The sequence below is a fragment of the Pleurodeles waltl genome, chromosome 7, assembly GCF_031143425.1.
Source record: "Pleurodeles waltl isolate 20211129_DDA chromosome 7, aPleWal1.hap1.20221129, whole genome shotgun sequence".
Lineage (NCBI taxonomy): Eukaryota > Metazoa > Chordata > Amphibia > Caudata > Salamandridae > Pleurodeles > Pleurodeles waltl.
In genome coordinates, this window is record NC_090446.1 from 1,239,363,186 (window position 1) to 1,239,382,845 (window position 19,660).

At 41.5% G+C, this 19,660-nt stretch overlaps 1 protein-coding gene across 1 annotated transcript in view; it reads right to left on the reverse strand.

Moving 5' to 3' along the window:
- The window catches only part of DNAH9 (dynein axonemal heavy chain 9), a 975,671-nt gene that overhangs the window by 613,289 nt on the left and 342,722 nt on the right, over positions 1-19,660 (reverse strand). The window contains exons 34-36 of the mRNA XM_069200368.1: positions 16,838-16,946; positions 14,026-14,173; positions 4,951-5,125 (exon numbers count right to left, since the gene is read on the reverse strand). Coding sequence (XP_069056469.1) covers positions 4,951-5,125; positions 14,026-14,173; positions 16,838-16,946 — 432 coding nt within the window. The remainder of the gene's footprint in view (positions 1-4,950; positions 5,126-14,025; positions 14,174-16,837; positions 16,947-19,660) is intronic.

A 19,660-nucleotide genomic window follows, 5' to 3' on the forward strand; every position in this document is an offset into this window, starting at 1 on the left:
CTTCATTGGGCGAAGAATGTATCTCTAGCATTGCAGACAAAATCATTGCTGCTCAACTTCTTCTGAATTCAGCAAGTGAAAAAGGAGGCAGCCATCTCGTCTGAAGGAAACTGCAATGGCAGAGAGCAATCTGACTCCATGTAAAACTAGCCTGGAGCTTCTATGAAAAACTGTAATTTATTAAACCTCACATCAATGAAAATATGAGAGGTCTCTATGCCTGTATGGAAAAATGAAGACAACTCTGGAAGCAGATTCATCATAAACGATTGTGTTGAAATGTAATCTAAAGAAACTGGTACCAAACTCAACACCAAATAGCTTATTTTTCTTTGAATAAATGAAGGTAAATTACAGATCTCCTAAAGCATGCCCTGGCATGAGTTTCAATGAGTAGGGCTTGCTGTATACGTATATATATAGTTTCTTTAGCAACTAAAGAGTATTAGGATACTCCAAGTATCGGTATACAAGTAATGGAACCAGGAGGAGAAAGGGCACAGCTTAGAATTGAGGGATCTGGCGAAAATACCTATCAACTTATTTAATTAAGTTCAGAGTCACAGCTGTACTATTTGGACTAGATCAGAAGTAAATAAATTATCTGATAGCACAGGACGTCAATGATTACTCTTTCAAAGATACATGCAAGGTAGTATGCCAGAGTCCTTGTATTTCTGGATGCCTCACATAATGCTTCAGGAAGGGGGGGTGGCTCGCAACAATAAGCATTACTGCCTTAGATTCCACACCAGGTGCTATATCCCAAAGTATGACAGCCTCTTTACCATCACAAAGTACATGGTCTCGTTTGTTAGATGTCTTTTCTTGGGGTCTGACCGACCATGTTCACATTATGGTACAGAAAACATAAGCTGCTGATCCCCAGGAAACTAGTAATTGCCCTGGTAAGTGACAAACTGCTTTCCACTTATGATGCACTGCTTATCGCTTGTTGTAGTAGGTGACATACAGGTAGATGAAGTCAAATGTATGTTATGCCGTTCAATTGAAAATGTGAGCAGCAAACCCTTGGAAGAAAGGCACCGTCCTCCCACTAGAGAGGTGCAACTGCTACAGGCGCCTATGATCATGCATGATATTCTCAAAAAACAGAAGAATTGAGTCTGCTGCTGGTCTTACATGGGGTGGAGCCTTCTTATGTAGAGAAAGATTGAACTGGGCCACTTCCAAATATGTAAAATTGTAGTATTCTTTCTGAGAGGGTTTTTTAGGTGGTGGTAGCAGGACACAGAACTCCCAAAGACTTGCAAACGAGGGACAGAACAGCAATACATGTATATCACCACAATGTTGATTAGTACAAAGAGTCGGACGAAGTGTACTGGGGAACAAAAATTAGATGGGACCCAAGTTATCACGAAAATGGAGACATAGAGAAGCAGGCTATCTACCATCACAGAATCGAACTAAACATAAAATATATAAAAAAAAGAACAGACACTGTTCTCATGTGTGTCTCCTCTTTTTAAACAATTTTGAAAAGGATAAGTAATTGAAGTGTTGAGTGTGCATTAATTATCTCAAATGCAAGTGGAACAGAGATTTACATACTAAATTAAATTCACAAATCTCAAGACGCATTTCAAATTATTTTACCCTCCACCTTGTTTTTAAAGAATACAGAGCACAATCTACAAGCTCCCTATCACAGAAAATGTAATGTAGATATAAGAAATGTAGTGATGCTAACGCATCATCTATCCCGGAGGACTGAACTGAATTTTGGTAAATTAAATCCCCCTGTCAGTTATTGTTATTTTCAGATCCTTCCAATAAAGTACATGTACCACGGTCTACCAGAAACACCAGTCCCTCCTCGTGCAGGTGCAATGTCAGTTGCTGATGTGTAACTGAAACCTGTAATTCTCTCAAACTTGACATTTCCATTGAAGTGGGGAATTCATTTCACAATGAATTGCGTCTAATGTCCAATAATGGATCTGTACAAATACTTTTCATCAAGAGAAGTTATTTCTGGAAGGCTGCGGATACCTCGTGCTTCTGCTTTATCATTAAAGGATGGCTTTTCATATGCACAGTTCAGTTTTAATAAAACATCTCTAGATTCTATCACATGCAGCCATAATACACAAACCCCGCAGAGCAAAATAAAAAAAATTGTATCAATTTTTAGAAATGGAGATTTGATTTAGCACATCGTGTTCCTGAAGTCAGTATTGGATAGTGCAGTTCATAATATTATCTGATCGCCTGACATCTGCAAGCTACAGCTGGAACTGGTAGAGCAACAGAGTTTTAACCACACTCAGAAGCGAGAGCGTTGTGTCTATGTTTGTTTCTTATGCATAGTTTGGAAAAGCTGTGCCACCCTCTTGTTCATTGGTTCCTGCTGTTACTGATTTTTAACGTGCTGTTCACGAGTAGCAATTAAGATGGATGGCAGGGGGGTCATAGAAAGTGACTACTTTACAGTTCACTGGTGGATTCGTGTGTGTGCGTGTCTGTCTGTCTTTTCACTGGAAGAGCGTAAAGGATAGTTTATGCATATGTACAGAAGATAATCATCACTATTCAGTGTGTCTATTGTTTATGGCAGACATTACAGCCTACACGTCTCTGTACTCAGGACCCACAGCCCAAAAACATTCTCACATGTGGGAGGGGATCTTCCCACCCTCTTTCTTTCTTCAATGTAGATTTTCTCTGCATTACTGAATCCCCAAACCAAATTGCCTGTGTTCTTGGCTGTTACCTAGCAATATTGGCCTGTACTGGTTCTGTGTGGCTCCCAACCTTCACCTTTAAAAACGTGCTGACATGGAAATTTCTACTCCAAAAGGCAGTAAAAACAAAACACAAACAATAAACAGTCTTCTTACTGTTTGGGAAAAGACCTTCATTTTTTAACAAGCTAGAATTGTGGTTTGCTTGGTTAGGGTGCTCTCATTATAAATGAAAAATGAATATTGGCTCCTTTGAGCTTGTAAATCATACCACATCGGGACATGGAGGAATCTCTATGGATCAGCTCACATCAGACAAACTGCTAGAGACAGATACTTTGCTTGGTCGCTGTCTTTCTATAAGACTTTGCAAAAGCCTAGATTCTAGACAGCCTTGTTACTGTGATCTGTAGATGTGTGGCTCTTTGCCCTGGGAAGAGGAGAGCAACTCTAACTGCTGGATCTATACAGACTTCAGCACTTGGTAGAGAGCATGAACATGGCACCATCCCTGCAGGCAAACGTCCCCACATCAACTATGGTGAGTATCTACCAACCTTATGAAACTCAGTCTTGGGATGGCTGAATCATCCCTTTCCTAGTCACAAGGAAGACTGGTTTTTTTTTATTATTTTTGACTGGAAAGTAGTAGGTGTGTCAGCTAACTGTCTCGGTTGCCTGTAGTTGAACCCAGAGCCAGACACCGTTATACAAGAGATGTAGATATCTTTTTTCCAAAGAGGTAGTCTCTTCAACACATTTTTTCTATTTAATCAACAAAGGACCATTTTTTTCTGAGTAGTCAGAGAGCTGCTTTTAATTTTTATTTCAAAATTGGTAATTACAAAAGAAGGCAGGCCAACATGTTTCGCGACTTTAACAGTTATTTTTGTTGCTTCATCAGGGCTAAAATTTTAAAACTAAAATATATGTTGCAAGGTCAAACAAGCTAAAATATATGTTTTTAATGATCTGTCCTATGACGTACATACAGTCCATTGTGTTGATGAACTTATAGGTCAAGCAAACAAAATCCTCTGCGTGATAACCGCTCACATCAGTGGTTGAAGAAACAGTGATATTGTGGGTGGTAGTGCTTTTCTTTCTGCCACTGAAAATAAATCCTTTCTCTTCTATGGAATCTCTAAAAACATCTAGTGACCTAACAACAGAGTTGACCTTATTTTAGGATATTTGTTGTTTCTCAGAGTAAAGGTAACATCCTTTCTGTTGATGTGATTTTAACAAACACAAAGCTTTGCAGACGGGCATTCTGCAGCCTCAAGTCTTCACTTAATTATGTGAGTATACCAATTATGACAAAGTGTAACTGTAACAAACTTTCATTCTTAATGCATGCACATAGAGGGATCACAGATATGTACCTATGGTTCGTACAGATGCACACATGGTTGTAGATTAATACAATACAATAAGGGTACTCTTGGTAAGCAATGCAAATTGTGGAGGAGTAATGTCAGCCTACCCTGTATATCCCAGTACCTTACATGCATGGTGAAATAGTCAAACTTTTCATAGAAGAAATGTTCAAACATGCATTTTTGTAAGGTGATTTTTTATATTTCCAGGGTGGTACCCAACTAGTAAGCTGTTTGTGAGCACCCACAAAGGCCAGGCCATGCACGGCTGCGACAGGGGGATGGGATGTGGGTGGGATGGGGCGGCATCCAATACATTATAAATCAATCTCAAAGATGTACGGAAAAGAAAAGGGAGACTGAGCTTAATTCTCCTGAAATATTGCTTTTTATGGTGCTCCTCCTGATCTCTGCTGGGACAATATTCTCAATAATTCGTAAAGTTGGTGGAGCAAACATTATGCAAGAACATGTAGAAAAGTGAAACTATGCAATGCCACCTCGCCAGAGGCAATCCCATATAACCATATCTTCAGATAAGATGTGGATATTTCGATAGTATGGCGATAATTTAACCCACTTTCAGTGAAAGTATAGCTAACAATTAGTACTATAAGCCAGTGGTTCCCAACCTTTCAACTTATGTTGACCCCCACGTTATCATTACTGGGCCCCCTCTGAATCATTTTTGGAATCCGGGGACCCCCACTGAGTCATTACTGAAAGATGGGGATCTAATCTGTTAATATTAATTCATTTTCAAAGCAGTCTCGGAACCCCTGAGGAAGCTTTGGAGACCCCCAAGGGTCCCCAGACCACAGGTTGGGAACAACTGCTATAAGCATTTCAAAAATATTTCCTACCTGGTCCTGGAACATAGCTCCTCCGAAGGCCCAGACAGCAGCAAATACAAAGTACAGTTCGTAAAGTTCCTTGGGACAATCAGGAGGAGTGTTCTCTTTGGTCAACAGGCACTCAAGAAGATAGCACAACATTTGAACCATGCTCTGTTCCGGGATTGGTATAATCTTCTTAAATCTGGATAAAAACAGATCATGGTTAAGATTGTTCACGCTGCGATTTCCTGCAAAGCACATCCAGGCTATCTATGATGGATGACGTGGTGGACAGAAACATTATTGGGATGGATATTTTGGAATTTGTTGTACCAATATGGAGGTTTTCGTGGATTTTTGAAATACAGAAAAAGAACGCATGTTGATGATCTTCTTGGCAAAACAACTTGTTGCAACTCACAGCAAACAACGAATGCGAATTATTCTTCATATTGTTCATGCTCTTACAAAGCTAGTACCTTGGCAGAACATGTTGGTTAAAATGCATGTTGCCCTATCTCTTTTTAATTCTAATATAAGATTATATTCACTCTTTCAAAGAGCAGTAACTCTGTACCAGAGCACCTAAGGATTAACACCTCGAAGACATTGCAAAAATAGTAATAGACAAACAACCTACAGCAAACTAATACGTTCCTCTAACATGCTGATTCTATAAAATACACATTTTGAATTCATTTGTTTTAACTCAACGTGGCTGATTCTAGCCCTAGAACGGGGTTTAAACGTCACTCATATTGTCATGTAAGACGATTCCTAGGGACTCTGCAGGCCAGTCTGAGATGTTAAAATGTTAAAAAAATAATTAGATATATTATTGAATTACTTGTGCCTACAATAAAATACCATTGCCTCAGGACCATCCACCGCAAACGCGGCATACATGTTTAACTAGTAATGACAGAGTTAAGCTATGAGGCGATACCGAGCACAGGAACGTGATGCAGAAAGAACATTTTGCAGGGTATTTGTGCATGCCTTCGACCGAAGTGAACCGAGATCACTACACGGAGAAACCATCTCCAGTCCACATTTCCTAGGGCTCAAATCAGATTTACTCCGTTTTTCTTCCGCAATGGACGAGGGCTTCAACCAGTACTTCGAGGGGCTACATAAAATCCCCGCTTGCGCCCCGGTGCTGCAGGGAAACTCAATTCGTTAAGTAATAATATGTTTCAGACATTTATAACTTTGATCCTCTTGAAAGGAATGAAATCGAAGGCTTGCTGAGGGGCAACGATTTTCTGTAAGCGAGAGGAGTTTAAAGACAGTCAAATGGTGGAGTTAAAATACACTCTTTCATCTTTCACTTCTAAAAGCGATTCGGGCCGCATGCAGTAGTCTCCACACTAATGCCGTGGCAGTCACAGCAGCGTCGAAAGCCTTCAAAAAATTAATTACAGTTATTAGGAAGAAAGGTTAGCACAGGCAGTTTCAGAATTACAGAAACGGGAACAGTGTGACGCCTGGTAAACAGCTTCACTCTTTGAGAACAAGACAAATACACCATCACAGAGAAAGCGTTATTAAAGGCACTTTGCCAACAGCACAGCCTTCCACCGCAGTGAGGATTAACAGGGGAGTCTGAGTCATAACCTCAGTGATTCCCACCCAGAACGCTCACAAGAGAAGAGGTGCCGGCAGAAGAACCTATAGGCTAGGAATATGAAAATAAGAAGCAATGGCAAAGCCAAAACGTCTCGCCCTTTGGGACCTATTGGTTTTACCAAATATTTTTAGCCATGCTGCACAGCATAACTGATGTTGTGCTGCATTGTCAAGGAATAAAAAAAAAAAAGCTTTGATGTAGACGTCTGAGTCATTTTGTAGGCTAGCCCGTCATGCATGCGTACACTTTTAAACATGGCGCCGCCACATTTTTAGGGTCGAGCCTGCGTCGCATGCGCTTGCGCATGTGTTTCGCTAGTGAGACGCTTTAGGAATTAAAAAGATCTCGGAGCCCCGTCCACGTCACGTCAGTGTCTTTCATTGGTTCGTGGGCTTGCTGTTAGAATCTGCTTGATTTCATTAGTGGAAGGCACGCATACGTCATGCCTTTTACGAGTGGTTAGCCCTCCTCGAGCGCATCAACCAAGTACAGAAAACATACGAGGTTCACTGTTTTCCGACCGGTTCGTGGGCTAATTGTTCTCTATTTTCGCAGCACGATCTAGATTGGCAGAAGTTGAGCGCTTTGCATAATATCGACCCTGTTACACAGTTAATTGCACTTTTTCCGGTTACGTACATAATTGCACTTTTGCCGATAGGTTTCATTACGAGTGAAAAGTCCGGTTAGGAGTTTACAGCGCTATTAGCTCTAACATGAGCAAACGCGAGACCCGTTGCATTGCAAACGCTTGTTTTCTCTGTGGTTGGCCATCAGAGGTGGATTGGTCATTAAAAAGTGAAAAACACGTGCTGAGATGTTTTATTTTTAAAGCAGGTGGGGTAGAAAAAACAGGGCAAGGGCACAGATGGAAGCAACACAGGACGGAAGATATTGGAAGCAACATAGACGATGAAGATGGGCAAAGCGACACAGAGGGCACAGGTGGCGGTAAAGTAGATGACAGAGAGCAAGAAAAGCAGAGCCTTGGGAGGCTAACAGATACAAGAGAGCAACACGGAGTTGCAGGGGAGAAGCTCACAGATGAGAAAGCAACAGTGGAGCGCACAACGAGGAGCATAGCTTGGAGGGGGGCATGGAGAAGCACATGTTACAGAGAGCAACACGGAATGCAGGCAGAGAGAAGTATAGGAGTGAAAAGCTGGAAAACACAGGCACCTTATGGACTGCTTAGCACAAAAGTATTGCTTGAAATGCAAGCAGTGGAAGCACTGAAGTCAGCCAATCAAAAGGGATAGTAAGGAGGCTATACTCGTTGGGAGGAATTACCACAAGATTGCCAAGCTGGGACACAAATAAGAAGTAGGCAAATACGTGTTATCCAAAAACCAACCAATCAGCAGGCTCCAAGGTCTTGTTTGTTCTTGGGAAGCCTACAATATGTCTTGCAATAGAAAGCGCATGCAAAGTCTAGCATGTGAGGCCTAATTGGTGGGAAGGACATTGAACTGGGATGAACAGGATGAAAATGACTGGATGATGCATATGAAAAGAATTAGAGATTGGAGCATTCATACACTGAATTTCACATTATAAGGCTATGAGATCTTCCATCATTTGAAGTGGATGTTATTAGTGCTTAATATGTGTGGTGGTGGAATGTGGTAGGTATTAGAAAGAGTTTTTGAGACCAAGACTTGTTTCATCATCATTGGCCCTGACCAAGAAAGAAAAAGGCAGAAAAGGGAGGAAGAAGGAGAAAAATGATCAGAAGATAGTGACAAAGTGGGAAAGTGATGATGAAAAATAGCTTGCAAAAAGACACAAACTGTATGGTGGTGGAAGAATGAGGTGGCATCAAAATGAGGAGGCTTTGGTATTTGGCAACCTCTGCATTCAGAAGGTGCTAGTATCAGGTTCCTGATAAAGACTCTGGGCATCTGCATTTATTATTAAATTTATTTTATAAAACGGTCATTGGGCACAGTGCCCTTTTTTATGACTTTTAAGGCTCATTCTACCCCTCCATTTCAAACAATGGGATGTGGTACCCACTCAGCAGTATCATTTTCTAATTGTCCATCTGAAGGGGTTTGATTACCTACATTAGGCAGCATGGCTTGCATCCTTGACATCTTTTGTATGGAAATGCATTTAAGAGGGTGTACAAGATACAACATGGAAGATTAGGCACAAAATAATGATTCAATTTAGAACTTTGATGCATCCAGTAGGAAGCAATATTGTTGTCTAATCCTTCTCCTGAGGTCGGGTTAACTATCTCGGGCCTTATGAATGGGATCTTTGATATCAAGTGTCAGAAAGTGGGTATTCATTTGGTAAAGGGGTTCCTATACTAATTTGCTTAACACACCAGGTTAAGGTCACAACTCAGTTCTAAGAGAAACTCTGCTCAATCTGTGATATCTGGTGTACAAGTTTAACTTGACTTATATGCTTTTGTAATGGGAGCAGATGTAGTAGTTTGCCATAACCCACTACAGCATCCTCTGGTAGGTACTGTAACTTCAAGGGTACATATTTAAAAATACACCTGTCACAGTCAAAAACTACTAATGGTAGATGGCACCCAAAGGACCAGAGGCAGCCATTGCTGGACCAAATATTTTATCCACCATTATCAGCTAGAGGTAATAAGGCAAAGTACCTCCTTCTACTTCTAGGGCTTAGGAAGAGAGAACATGCGCACCCTACGGTTACGCAACCCAGATAATGTTGGACTTGCTTCCTCTTTTCTCCTGGCCAGCATTGCTGCAAGGGTTTTGTGAATTTAGCAAGGTCTTAGTATGTTAAACCATCCTTCCTTCAGATTATCAAGCCAGCATGATCGTATACATGTCTTTCTGGCATTATAGTATCTTAGTTCCAGGAAGGATAGCCAGGTTCTGAAAGTTAAATGCAACAAGTAGACTGCAGCACCCATTGTGACATTCAATACAGTGGTAATGTAAACAATGCTTCCGGACTATCCTGTGTACTCTGTTTAAAGGAGTGTAAAAAACTGCAATTCGACCTGTCAAAATAAACACTTTTAACAGGTCAAAACCTCCCTTTTAAATATCAATAAGTCATCCTGCCCACAAGGCAAGGAGCATGGTGCTTAAAAGTAGGACATGTAAAAGTGTAATGTTAACATTTCTTTACAGTGACTAGCACCAAAAAGCTATTTTTCAAGGGGCAGTCCTATTTGTCCTATGTAGTAACACAGAATACAGATTATAATCCTAATACTTCATCTCAGAAATGCAATTAGTAAGAAAAAAATAACTTTTTAAATAGTTATTAAAAAGCTGATTCAATGGCAAAGTCAATTTGTTAATAAATATTAAGAAAACTTAACTTTGCATAGTTACCTTTTCCACGTCTGAAGTTCCTGGAGGCTAAATTTGCATTTGCTCTCCCACTTCTGCTAGCCAGTAATTAGCATTAGAATAGGTGTGAAAAAGGTGTGAAATGCTCCCCAGACAAAGCAATAGGCTGACCTAAATGAGCAGAGACAACTCCCCTGAACATAAAAGAATGTGCAGCGTGGGGCTGTGTGCACTCCTTTTGACATTAGTGTCAAATTCTGCTGGAATATCAAATCCTGCTGAGTTTACATATAAAATAGGGCACATCTGAAAGGATGGATAACATGATGCCAAAACAATTCTTGTATATCCACCATCTTGTTGATGAAAAACCATGCTTTGTTCTACCAGATTGTTCTCTGCTTTTATTAGGGGTACAGTGCCTTCCTCAAACTGGATTTTAGTGTTATATGTGGTTTGATACTAGCACACTCCCTACACACACACAGTTATCAGAGCCCAAGTTTATTGTGACAAAAGACTTTTACTATCTTGAAAATGCCAAAATAGCTAGGATTGGCCTAAAAACTTTGACCCTACTTTTTAAGGTGTGCTCAGGAGTCAGCCTGACACACTAGCTTGGGGCAGGCATAAATGTGGTATCTTCACTTCAGAACACTCCTGGTCCTAAGGAAGAACAGAAGAAAACTAGACTTGCTCTTTGTGACGTGAGAGGAGCCCTGAACGTGCTCCCTCTTGTACCCAGGACAAAGAAGTGGACTACAAGGGTCAAAAAGCTGACATCCAGTTAAAGCTGCAGGGACACATCAAGCTACAAGATACATATTCCTGCCACTGACCAATGGACTAGTGCTAAATGGACCTGTACTGGCCTGTGCCTTGACACACTGAGTTGTATGTGCCTCCCTGAGATCCTCGGTTGCTTTTAAGGTCTACTCCTGTGGAGGATTGGATAGTCAGAAGGTAAAATGTATGATGTATCCAACCAGCATTCCATCATGGCCAGTGACAAATTGTACCTAGGTCCCGGCCTACAGTGTCATAGACACTTTGTTCTTCTTGGAACTATTACTAATGAAAACCTTACACATTCACATCTCCAGTTACCCTTATTAGCTTTTTGCCATTTTATTATGTTGTACTCTGTGTTTCTAATTAGGTTTAGAATTTTATTGTGCTGCATTTCGACTTTATTACTGTTTGATACTGTATATATACTTTGCACATTACCCTATGTTAAGTCAGTCTCTCTATGCCATAGCGTGTTGTGATCAGGTTATTTAAGGTTAATTTAGTGACTTTAAGGGTACATCCTGACAAGGGTTGTGATTATTTTTCGAGGTGGGTAGTCATCCTCCCCAGTTAAATCCAATTTCTTACAGTTAGGTTCAATAGAAGTGATGGGTGTACTTAGAGTATCTAAAGCCAAAGTCTGTAAAATGTCTCTTCTCCATAACATAGGCAAACAAAATCAACTGCTTCACATACACATGGATGCTGGATATGAAGCCTAGAATGTGCTGTGTCAATGATGTCAGTAATGAGTTTCAGAAGGAGGAAATGGGTGTGCACTTAAGCATCCATTATTGGTAAGAGATTACCTTAGATTTCCCAGTAGCATATAACACACTTAATTCAATTTTAATAAAATATCTCAATCTAGATTGAGGTTCAGTTTTATTGAGAGGATGTGGAATTCACAGAGGTTGTCTTTGTTCAGGTCAGAGACTTACTTAACAATAGGATCTTCATAATACAACAACTAGCCACTTATATAGCACTAAAATACCAGTGATGTGTGTGGAGCATTGTAGCTGTTGAGAAGAAACACAAGCCTAATAAATCACAAGGAAATGTATTTTTGTGGAACCTGGAACATGCTAGTTTAACCAATGAAATAAAATATCTTTATATTTTGAAAGCACATGTAGTCATGTTATTGAGCTCTTTCAATCGCTTTAGCTAAAAAAGGAGCTTGCAGAGTTAGTGCATGCAACATTATTTCTGTGGACACTTTTAAAGGGTGAGTTTGCAATATAAGGGCTTCATCTAATAAATATCATAGGAATAATTGTTCCAATGAATAGCCAAATCCTCTAGGTCTTCCTGCCTACTACTGTTATTAACTAAAAAGACTATAGTCTTTAAGATTTCTAAGCAAATTGAAGGTCTCATGTATTGTACAATCACAATATGTTATATTCAGGTAGGCCATGCCAGCAAGTGGATGCATACTGTGCACAGGGAACATTAAAGAAATCTGAGTGAAGGCAGAGTATCTAGAAAGAAATAAGAGAAAAATTATGGTATCTAGGCACTTGTGTGCTAAGAAGTCCCTCTGGTCAGTACAGCGGTTACATCACAGACCTCTGTGAGTATACTATAACACTGTGTAAAAGTGTATTGGAGTAGATTAATGGACCCAACTGCTACTTCAAAGTGATAAGGAGATTACTTCCTCGTTGACCTTTGTGAAAGGCAGCAATCTTCTCTGACTCTCCTTGACCTCATGGTTGCTTTCGAAATGGTCTTCAGTCGATTACTGCTGTCTTGGTCTACCTATGGTCTCTTCAGGTCACAAGAAGCATACACAATTTGACAGAAACAGATGCCAGAATGATATCACAGCATGCACAAGCACAAGTAAAGAGCAATGTGGTAAGAGCGCTCTGGGGAGCAATTATGAAACAGAGCTGGTCGTCAAGGTGAGAAAGAGTGAACTCTTTGGAGCAATGCAGGATTTGTTTATTATGACCCAAAGACATCCTGACACGTGTGCTGCACAATGTCAAGTTACTTAGAGGACCTATTGACTTCAGGTCTTAGTATTTTCCTTAAGTATCTTTAGTTTTAGTTTTTTCTTTCAGACTTGCAAAGACATGCAACTACACATATGTGATATCTCACTATCAATCAATCAGGATTTGTAAAGCACAGCTAATCACTCAACAGGATATCCAGGCACTTGCAGGTCCCTGAGAAAGCAGTGAAAACGAGGGAAAACAAGGAGAAGGCACACAAAAAGGGAGGAAAACGCAAGGAGAAAGCAGTGAACATGAGGGAAAACCAAGGAGCAGACACACAAAAAAACGGGGAAAAAGCAGGTAGAAAGCTAAGAAAATAATGGAAAAGCAAGGAGAAGGCACACGAAAAACTGGTGAGAAAGCAAGGACAGAGCAGTGAGAACAGGGGAAAAGCAAGGAGAAGACACACAAAAAATGGGTGAGAAAGCAAGGCAGCAAGCCGTTTTTTGTCTGCCTGCTCGTTGCTTTTCCTTCATTTTCACAGCTTTCTCCATGCTTTTTCCCTTGCAAGGAGAAAGCAGTGAAAACGAGGGGAAAGCAAGGTGAGGGCACACAAAAAATGAGTGGAAAAGCATGGAGAAAGCAGTAAGAATGAGAAGAAAAGGAACTCAAAAAATGGGGGGAAAAGCAAGGAAAAGACAGGAGCAAGAGTGAGGCAAAAGCACAGGGAGAGCAATGCTGGGATATGCTCAATGGGTTCATGATGGGGCCTCCATAAAGTAGGTCCTGGGGTGCTGGGAGGCGGTGGGCAGGGCTAGGAGGGATGCATGAAATAATGGGCAGCAGGTGGGAGCAGCAATGAAGGAAAAAGCAAGCAGTATGCAGTGAAAATGAGGGAAAAGCAAAAAGAAGGCACACAAGAAATGGGGGAAAAGCAGTGAAAACAAGAGAAAAGCAAAGAAGACAAACAAAAAATGGGGAACAAACAAGAAGAAAGCAGTGAAAACTAGGGAAAGGCTAAGAGAAGGCACACACAAATGGGGGAAAAGAAAAGAGGAAGTGAAAACTAGGTAAAAACAAGGAGAAGGCACACAGAATGGGGGTAAAAGCAAGGAGAAAGCAGTGAGAAGGAGGTAAAGCAAGGAGAAGGCACTCAAAAAAAGTGAGGGGAAAAGTAAGGAGAAGACAGGAGCAAGAGAGATGCAGCAGCACGGGGAGAGCTAGGCCTGGGACTATGCCATCCTGGAGTTAATGCACTGAACACTTGGTTTTGCAAAGCTCTGTAACCATAAGTTGGAGGTGTTCACTGGATGTATCCACTGTTTTCTTGTTGCACTAATCATCTCAGCATGGCATTGTAACTGTTACACACATTGGGACTTCGTTGAAGAGACCATCTGTTTAGTATTATGGTAACTGTTATACATCACTGTACCTTGTTCTTAGAGTGTCTAGACAAAGTGGCAGGTATTTGTCAAACAAAATGGTCAGATTTGCTTTCTCAGACTGTACTTCTCTCTTGTCTATCCAGCTGGTCACTGGAGGATTCCACCCCAGGTCTGCAGGGTTGATGTAAAGGATTCCTGATAAAAGAAGAAATTAAGTATGTGTTAATCTTCGATCTAGCCCTCACTGTATTTCTTACACACAGCAGAGAAAAAACAGAATTTAAAATGACACAGCATAGGGCCAGATGTATCAAACATTTTTGCGATCGCAAAAATGCATTTTGGTATGTAACAAGTCCAATTTGCGATTCGGTAACTTGTTACCGAATCGCAAATTGGATTTGCGACTACGTACCGATTCGGTATTAGAAGGGGCGTGTCAAGGGCGTCCCTTCCTAATACTGAATCGCAAAGGTATGTATGATTGTTTTGTGACGTGAATGCGGTCGCAAAACAATCGCCGTTACCACCAATTTCAAATTGGTGGTAACCCATTTGCAAAGAGGAAGGGGTCCCCAAGGGATCTCTTACCCTTTGTGAATGCATGCAAAAACTTTTTTGAGTAAGGGATCACCCCATACTCTTAAAAAATGAAAAGAAAACTTTTCATTTTTAAACGCATCCTGTTTTCCTTCAAGGAAAGCGGGCTGCATTTAAAAAAAAAAAAGATTGCCTTCATTGAAAAGCAATCACAGACATGGTGGTTTGCTGAGTCCAGCAGGCCACCATCCCTGTGATTGTAGCCATTCGCAATGGCTCGCAAATTGCGACCTACCTCATGAATATTAATGAGGTAGGTCCATTTGCAAGCCCCTGCGAATCGCAGTATGAAACTCCTGGAGTTTCATACATTCCAATAGCGATTACTTAATTGTGATTCACTAAAAATCGCAATTAGGTAATCGCAATTGTGAAGAATGATACATCTGGCCCATAGTTCTCAGTGTTTTCACTGTCCATTGATATTTTGTACTTCACGTTAAGGTAGAGTCACTATCAAAGTAAATGTTAAATACATGTAGCAGAATATTATATTTTCTTTTTTGAAAAAAGCAATCAATATAGGAAAATATTTGAATCACTGTTTGAAGTATGGTCACATTGTGCCTTTTTCTCTTTACCTTGTAAGTACTAACAATGGCTGATCCTCATTATACTCCCGTTTCATCTTGTTAGGAAAAACAAAATCAAGTGTTCCTATTGTGGAGGTGCACTAGAGTGTCATATTACAAATGTACATAGTCTGTTTTGGTCAGACTACAGCTTAGGTAAGGGATCTAGGAACAGAATAAGGACAGGTAAATCCGAAGTTAAAATGGAAATGGAAAAATAATAATAGAACAATAAAGGTGGACTGGACAAACACATCATACTGTCAGTTACAGAGGGAACTCATTTAAGCATTGTATCCTTGTCCATGTCAAAGAAAACCTATTTACAGAGAGCATCGAGCAAATGCTATATTTTGTATAAAAAACTGTGATTAGGTTGAAAGCAAAGTTATGTTAGAGAGGTATGTAAACATAAATGCACAAAGATAACAAGATGCATGCAAAAGCTTGATGTTATTGCTCTTCATTCAGGCCTCTTGAGTACAGTTTCATTTTTATTTATCCAAATATTTTCTCGCTCAAGGCATCGCAGCTAGTCAGGTAGTTTTGAGTTAGGGGTCAGGGATGCTGATTATTTATGCTCACTCTTCTGACCCTGTGCCAGCAAGGAACTGCTACCAGACACCCCGATGCCCAGCTTCATTGGCTTTAGGCCTAATGTCCATAGAGCCAGATACTGTGCTTTGAACAAAATACTGGACTAGGGGCACTTTCACAGGGCTGCTATGTGTGTCAGTGAGAGCGTGGTCTATGGGGATGTACGAACATATGTGCGTATGAATGGGATATATTTGTAAGGCTAACCAACTTTGTACGAATAACCCAGTACAACTTCCAAGTTTCTGGCTTTGATAACTGGAAAAATGTTGAATAATTTCAGTTGTAAGGATGGAGAGGTAGTTAAGAAAACCCACACACTGAGAAACTAACGTAAGACCCAAGTTTGGTGGGTGGAAAGTGCTGCCTGCCAAACTCCCAAGTTCAGGAGACCGCCAGTGCGGTCTCCTTCCTGTGGCCCCCTATTACAAGTTTCCTGCTGGGTTAGAGGGCAGAAACTTGCTGGCCTAGCGGGAAACAGCCCACAACATTGACGTGGGCTCAAAATTGAGCCGGTGGAAATGTTGCAGTGCGTCAGGGGCAGCAGCACCCATCCCGCTTTTTACTTTCTGCTAAGCAGACAGTGAAAAGCACGAAGGGGCTGTCCATGGGGGCCAAGTGCATGGACAATGTAGAGGACCCCATGGGGCCCCCCGCACCCCGTCTCTGCAAGCTTTTACATGGCGGTGGAACCCCCATGTAAAAACCGGTGGAGAGGGGACTCGTAATCCCGAGGGCAGTGCTGCTGGCAGCGCTGCCCTGGGGGATTAAGACTGCCGGCACCGCCAGGCCATCGGCCGGTGAAAAAGTGATGGTGCCGGCGGTCCGACCATGGCACGTTTGCCACAGTCATAATGTGGAGGCTGGACCACCGCATTGGCAGCAGTCTGACAGCCACCTCGAGGCGGGCGGTACTAGGACCGCCAGACTCGTAATGAGGCCTTTATTGTGCATCGTTAGAAGTCAATTACATATGATCCCCTAACCATCGCTTGCTTTCCCGTGCCATTCGCCTCATCTAGGTATCAAAAGATTCTGTAAGGTATACATGCTATGTAACCTTATTGGTGAATAGAGAAAGCTGGCTTACCTGCTCTGGATACTGTGGCCGGAGTGGCAGTGCGAAGGTGACTGATTTCAAACACCAGCCTCATGGATGGATTCAATGGGATTCTTTCATTGCTAGCCAATGTCAGCACCTACAATGAGGGAAAGATAAGTATTCAGAGTACTGCTAACATCATGGCACTACAAACTTTCACACGTCACTATTGTTTATTAATATACCTCAGATCCATGTAAAACAAACACAATTGTGCAATGGAAGTGCACTTCCATTCAAAATTAAGCAACAGATTGACCCAACTCAACAAAAGCATTTAAAGGGTCATGATTACCACAAGAGCATTTATTTACATTTTTACGCTTATAAAATTATTTTCCAAACAATAATTTTACTGTAGAAGAGGCTATGTAACCTCATTTGAGACTGTCAAATCAATGTCTTGAGCATCCAGGCAGAGACGAAGAATGGGTCCATGCACATGTGCATACATTAAGTAAAAAAAATCTATATACAAGTTATAGCATGGGGTGCAAACAGCACATCACAGAGAGACAGCCTCTAATCTGTGTTTCCAAGCCATGTGTTTCTGCACAGGCAAATAATGTTTTCATGATAGGTACTGGACCTGACATCCTTTGCGTAGTCTTCCCCCCAGCATTTAGCCTTCCATCCTCCTGTTTTTGCTGGCTCTAGGAAGGACACTGTGCACCTTACCACCACTAGCATGTGGTGATGTTCTTGTGCTCTCTCCTTCTAGCATGATGACATTGGCCTACAGCAAATTGGCACATTTAATTACTTGCATGTCCCTAGTAATGTGGTACTACATGTACTCAGCGCCTGTAAATTAAATGCTATCTAGTAGACCTGCAGCACTTATTTTGCCACCTAGTTAAGTAGCCTTGTAAACATGTCTATGGGCAGCACGTCAGCTAGTGTATGCAGTTTTAAACTGCCATTTCAACCTGGCAAAATAAAACTTTTGCCAGGCCTAAACCTTCCTTTTTAATGCATATAAGTCACTCCTAGTGTAGACCCTAAACACTCCAGAGGTCAGGGTGTGGTGTGTTTAAAAGTTAGATCATGTACTTTTAAGTTTTACATGTTTCACTACTGCAAGGTGTACATCTCCTATAGGATAGCATTGGGTTAGCTCATTATTTAATAAGTGATAACTTTCAATTGGGAGCAGGTGAGAATGTTGAGTTTGGCATCTAAAGAATTGTAATTTAAAACCATCTTTACCAGTAATGTCAGAGTTTAAGTGACAATTATGAGAATGCCACTTTTAGAAAGTTGGCATTTTCTTGTCCTGACCATTTGGTGCCTGTAGCCTGTATCCTGATTCACATGACGTGGTGTAGCTGGCTGTTGATCTTTGTGTATTACACACAGACAGTGAAAGAAAGGGGGAATAGGTGTTGGCAGGGTAGGCCATCTCTGACTTGATGAGGGGAGTAACTTTAACAGACTGCACTTGTCCTTCACAAAGGCTTTTCCCAGCACACTCACAAAGGGTTTGACACTAGTATTTTGTGTCCCCAGACAAGCTGGGGCCAGGGCAGGGAAGCAGGAGATTCCAAGCACCATTGGGGGTGGAAACTTCCAGAACCTATTCCTACTTCAAAGTGGCCAACAGGTATAAATATTTGACCCTCAGACCCAACTCTCCAGTGCATATCTAGACCTGTGGAAGGCTCAGAAGGACTGCTATGCTGCTCCACAAGAAGGACTGCAACTCTGTTGCCCTGCTGCCTTGCTGCCTGAGTACAAAGGAATGGTCCCCCCATTTGAACTCAGGATCTCCATTAGAAGACCAAGGGCTAGTTGGCTGGTCTCCTAATCAAAGCCTCAGGAACAAAAAAGGCTACAACCAACTCAGCTCAGCATCTGAACCCTCTCTGCTGTGAGTCCTACCCCCCAAGTGGTGCCATCCTAGTTCTGGACCTTTGGAACTGGGCCTGAAGGTTCTATGCCAGCCCAGCTGTGGTCCTATGGGCAGAGTCATTGCAGCGTGATGCACCTCCTCACAGTGGCGGTTCGGAACCACAGCAGCACAAGACACCCCTGAGGCCGGATCTTGCGTTGCTGCTCGCAGTCTCCTTGGAAACACCACTGCGTGACGCATCCTGAACACAGGCCTTTGCATCACAAGCCCCTCATTGATGGTATCCTTTGACGGCAGTGCAGGACTTTGCATTGCAGCTTGCTCAGAACCACAGCTGTGCAACGCAACCCCAACATGGATCTTGCAATGCTTCAAAAACCAGGATTTAAGGTACTTTGTTCAGGGGGCCTACTTTGGTCCCTATATAAAGCCCTCCATTGTGATTGAGCTGAATTTGAGACTTTGTCCTGGTCCACTGTGATCAGATAACCAAACTTGGTGCTCTGTGCTTCTAGGCACTATTTTCACTTAACTCTTTAAAAATGCATATCTCCCGTTCTATTGGTTAGTTTTTTGTCATAGTCTCAAATAATGTATTAAATTGTTCTCTTTTTTCTAAATTGGTGAGGGATTTTTCTTGTGTTGTGTTTGCACTTAACTGCTGTTAGAAGTGCTGCATAAATTCTTTACTCATTGCCCCTAGGTTAAGCTCGATCATTTTGTGCCAAGTTACGAGAGGGTTAAGCACTGGTTAATTTGGGGTGTGATTGTGTTTCACCCTGACAGAAACTGTGGTTGCTGCTTGTGTAGGGTTTCACCCCCCACCTCACCAATAAGTCAATTACCTACAATAGATCTTTGGCCTCTACAAAACATTTGTGGCTGGCCTCATAATACCATGTACTGATATTCTGGGCCAATATACATATATCATACAATGTTTAATATTTCTACATACA